We start from the raw sequence: 3727 nt of genomic DNA on the forward strand, positions 1-3727 counted from the left end.
AAAATCTTTTTAAAAAAATTATAGAATGAAAAAGTAAACCAGAGTCAGTGAAAATAGTTTCCCTACATATTTATGAAACTATAATCAAAATGTATAAAGAAATCTTACAAACTAATAAAACCAAGATAGACAACATAATAGAAAAAAAGGTGCGGACAGGGGGCAAAATATCTGCAAGGCACATGACACAATAAATATTGAAAATCTCTCAACTTCCAGTAAAAATAAAGGAAAGTTGCTCAACTTTATTAGAAATCTGGGGAAAGAAAATTAACCACAAAATGATATGACAATAAAAATAGTATACGAAATCAGGGTCACCTGTCTCTCAGTTGGTGGAGCAAGTGACTCTTGATCTCAGGGTTGTGAGTTTGAGGCCCGTGCTGGTTGTAGAGATTATTTTAAAAAATAAAATCTTTTTTAAAAAGTTTCCAATATCAAGTGCTGAAGAGATGGAGCAGCTACAACTCTCATAAAGCACTGACAGAGATGTTACTCAGAACAACTTTGAAAAAATAATTGCCAGTACTTAACAAAGCTGCACATACAAAATGCAGAACATTAACACTGTATTACATATAAAGTGTAGGTTTAACAGAAATTTACAAGACCTACAAAGAAACAGAAAAATGTAATACATTGGACTCAGGAAAAAAAGAAGTCAGTAGAAACTGAATGACCCAGATGTTAGATTGAGCAAATTTTTTGACCATCTTGCTCTTGCTTTCCTACCATGGAGGCTCTGCTTATGGTTATCATATATTAAAGAAGAAGTTTGAATTTCAATCTTACTACTGTAACTACTATCATTTACCCTATTTTTATATCACTGTGTTAGACAAATACAACTTTTCTGTGTGATTGATTGTTTGGGGGGAATATAGAGAAATAATCCATTGGATTGAGCAGTTATATGGTTCCTAAATAAGCTAAAGTATTGAATATTTTTTTCTTCCACTGGTAAGTGAAACTCACTTATTTGACTCTCTCATATAAATACATTTTGAAAATCAGTTAAAAGTACAAAAAACAAGATGAAGAAGACACAAACATTATGTTTTAATTTTATTCTTATAGCTTTGCATGGTGGCAGTATTGTAGCCAATGAGGTTTATCCGAGGCGCGATTATTGCTAATTTTATTCTTATAAACACAGAGTAAGAGGAATTTATAATTTGGCCATTTTTTCTCACCCCTTATCCTACGCTTCAATTTCTTTTTCTACATTAACGTCAAAATTGGTAGGCAACATCTAGTGAAACAATGAAAAACCGGTGTTTTAATCAGTGTGGAATATTTTTCCCTAAAGGATGAATTGCAGTCTGTCATAATTACATATTCCCATAGGGATTATTCACCTATCAGTGTAGATATTTTACATCTAACACAGTTACCTCATTTCTTACTATTTCAATAACTTTGTAATGTTGTTTTTTTCTGTTTTACCTACTGTACTAAAGAAATAGTGTCTCCCAAGTGAAAAGATAATGAAGCCATCAAAAACACCTCCCTTTATTCTAAAGAGGTAAAACTATAGCATCGTGAACTGTTTAAAATATTTATTTTTATTTGCTACATAGTGTAAAAAGATAGTTATATTTTTTCAGACAAAATGTAATAATCAACCATTGTGCATTAAGTGGAAAAGACATTGCATATTTTAGGAAATGTATTGCAACATCCGAAAAAATATTGTGAAAAAGTATCTGTATGCTTTATAGGTTTTCTTTATTTTACAGGTTTACATTGTTCTTTATCAGAAAAAGTATAAAAACTCTGTTTCCTGAGTCTCCTGAGTAAGATATTTCTATTGGATATCAAAAGCCAATTATAAGTTGCTATTCATCATGTTTCACATTCCAGGTCAGAGTACCCTCTCCTCTCATTCCCAGTGGGCATTTTTCTCAGAAACCAATGCCTCTGGCTATTTTCTAAGGATGACCACAAAGTTTTTGGATGTAGGGCTTTGTCTTTCATCATGTCCAACTTAAAAAAAAAATCGTAGAATATGAACTAAACGTGAAGGCATACATGGAATTTCTCAGTTCAAATGCCATAGTACAGTTAATTCTTATATTTGGATGTATTTGACATTAGTTACCATTAAATCCAAAGTGAGAAGTTTAAAAGAACTTCAATGAGAACACAGATTAAATTTCCAACCTTGATTATTATGCTTTATAAACTAGACTTTGCATTGCATACATTTTAGAATGAAATTCACTTTAGCTTTTTTTTACCTCTCACATAAAAAGAGAAGCATTTAAACACACTTTGAAGCTAAGACCCTAATGTTTTATTTTCTTACTTGTGGAATTTCCTTTTGGAATAAACTAATAAACAGTACTTGAAAAGACTAGAGACTTTCTAGTTAAAAATTTCTAATTTTATAGGTAAAACAACCAGAAAAGTCAACAGCTCAAGTTGCACAGCTAGTTAGGGATTCCAAGGAGTCTTGATAGTGTGGCATGATTATTCTGTTTCGATTTTCTTATCATTAACAGGTACCAAGAAACACACACACACACACATGGCTGCTGTTAATTTGACACTGGTTACAGAATTTATCCTTTTGGGACTGACAGATCGTGCTGAACTGAAAGTGGTCCTCTTTGTTTTATTCCTGCTGATCTATACCATTTCTTTGGTAGGGAATCTAGGAATGCTTTTTCTAATCCAAATAACTCCCAAACTCCAAACACCCATGTATCATATCCTTAGCTGGCTCTCATTTGTTGATACCTGCTATTCATCAGTCTTTGCACCAAAAATGCTGCTGAACTCCTTTGTTGAACGGGAGACAATCTCATTCTCTGCGTGCATCGTGCAATATTTTTTATTTGTGTCACTCCTTACCACTGAGGGCTTCTTGCTGGCAACAACGGCTTATGACCGCTACGTGGCCATCGTGAACTCTTTACTTTACACAGTGGCTATGACTAAAATAGTTTGCATGGTCCTGATCACTGGGTCATGTGTAGGAGGCTTCATCAACTCACTGACACACACGATTGGCTTGGTGAAATTGTCTTCCTGTGGGCCGAATATCATCAGTCACTTCTTCTGTGACCTTCCCCCATTATTGAAGTTGTCATGTTCTGACACATCCATGAATGAACTGTTGCTTTTAATCTTCTCTGGAATTATTGCTATGATCACTTTCTTGATTGTGATGATCTCCTATGTCTTCATTGTGGCTGCTATCCTGAGGATCCGCTCAGCAGCCGGTAGACACAAAGCCTTCTCCACCTGTGCTTCACATTTAACGGCTGTGACTTTATTCTACGGCTCTGTAAGCTTTAGTTACATCCAGCCAAGCTCCCAATATTCCTTAGAACAAGAAAAGGTGGTATCTGTGTTCTATACCCTGGTGATTCCTATGTTAAATCCAATGATTTACAGCCTGAGGAACAAGGAGGTGAAAGATGCTGTGAAAAGAGCTATAGAAATGAAATATTTTCCTTGTTAATTTCACACCATATGTGTCCCAAAATAGCATATAAAGAAGTCTCCTGGATAAGAATATTTATATGAATTTATTAAAGTTTTGAGCCCAAAGAAATCCTAGAGTTTACTTAATGGGAGCCTTCTATTTTACAACAGAAGAAAAAAGTCTAGAAGAATAACAGGTACAAGAGATACGCCTGGTTATTTTGTAAAATAACCTAAAAACCATAGTAAGATCTAAGCTATTTATCTCTGGACGGTTGAAGACACTTTCATTCCT

The 3727-nt window shown here is 34.2% G+C and overlaps 1 protein-coding gene and 1 pseudogene across 1 annotated transcript; both read left to right on the forward strand.

The window, feature by feature from the left end:
• Window positions 1–1075: 1075 nt before the first annotated feature.
• Window positions 1076–1234, forward strand: LOC118016370 (annotated as a pseudogene).
• Window positions 1235–2516: 1282 nt separating this feature from the next.
• On the forward strand, window positions 2517–3469 carry LOC118015590 (olfactory receptor 1052-like). Its single transcript, XM_035012329.1, has one exon. The coding sequence runs from the start codon at window positions 2531–2533 to the stop codon at window positions 3467–3469; it is 939 nt and encodes a 312-aa protein (XP_034868220.1). The 5' UTR covers window positions 2517–2530.
• Window positions 3470–3727: the final 258 nt, after the last annotated feature.

This window comes from Mirounga leonina, unplaced genomic scaffold (genome assembly GCF_011800145.1).
Source record: "Mirounga leonina isolate KUSES-001 unplaced genomic scaffold, KU_Mleo_1.0 Mir_166, whole genome shotgun sequence".
Lineage (NCBI taxonomy): Eukaryota > Metazoa > Chordata > Mammalia > Carnivora > Phocidae > Mirounga > Mirounga leonina.

Coding starts and splice junctions, on each gene's coding strand:
- LOC118015590 (XM_035012329.1), top strand. CDS start 2,531: ATGGCTGCTGTTAATTTGACACTGGTTACAGAATTTATCCTTTTGGGA.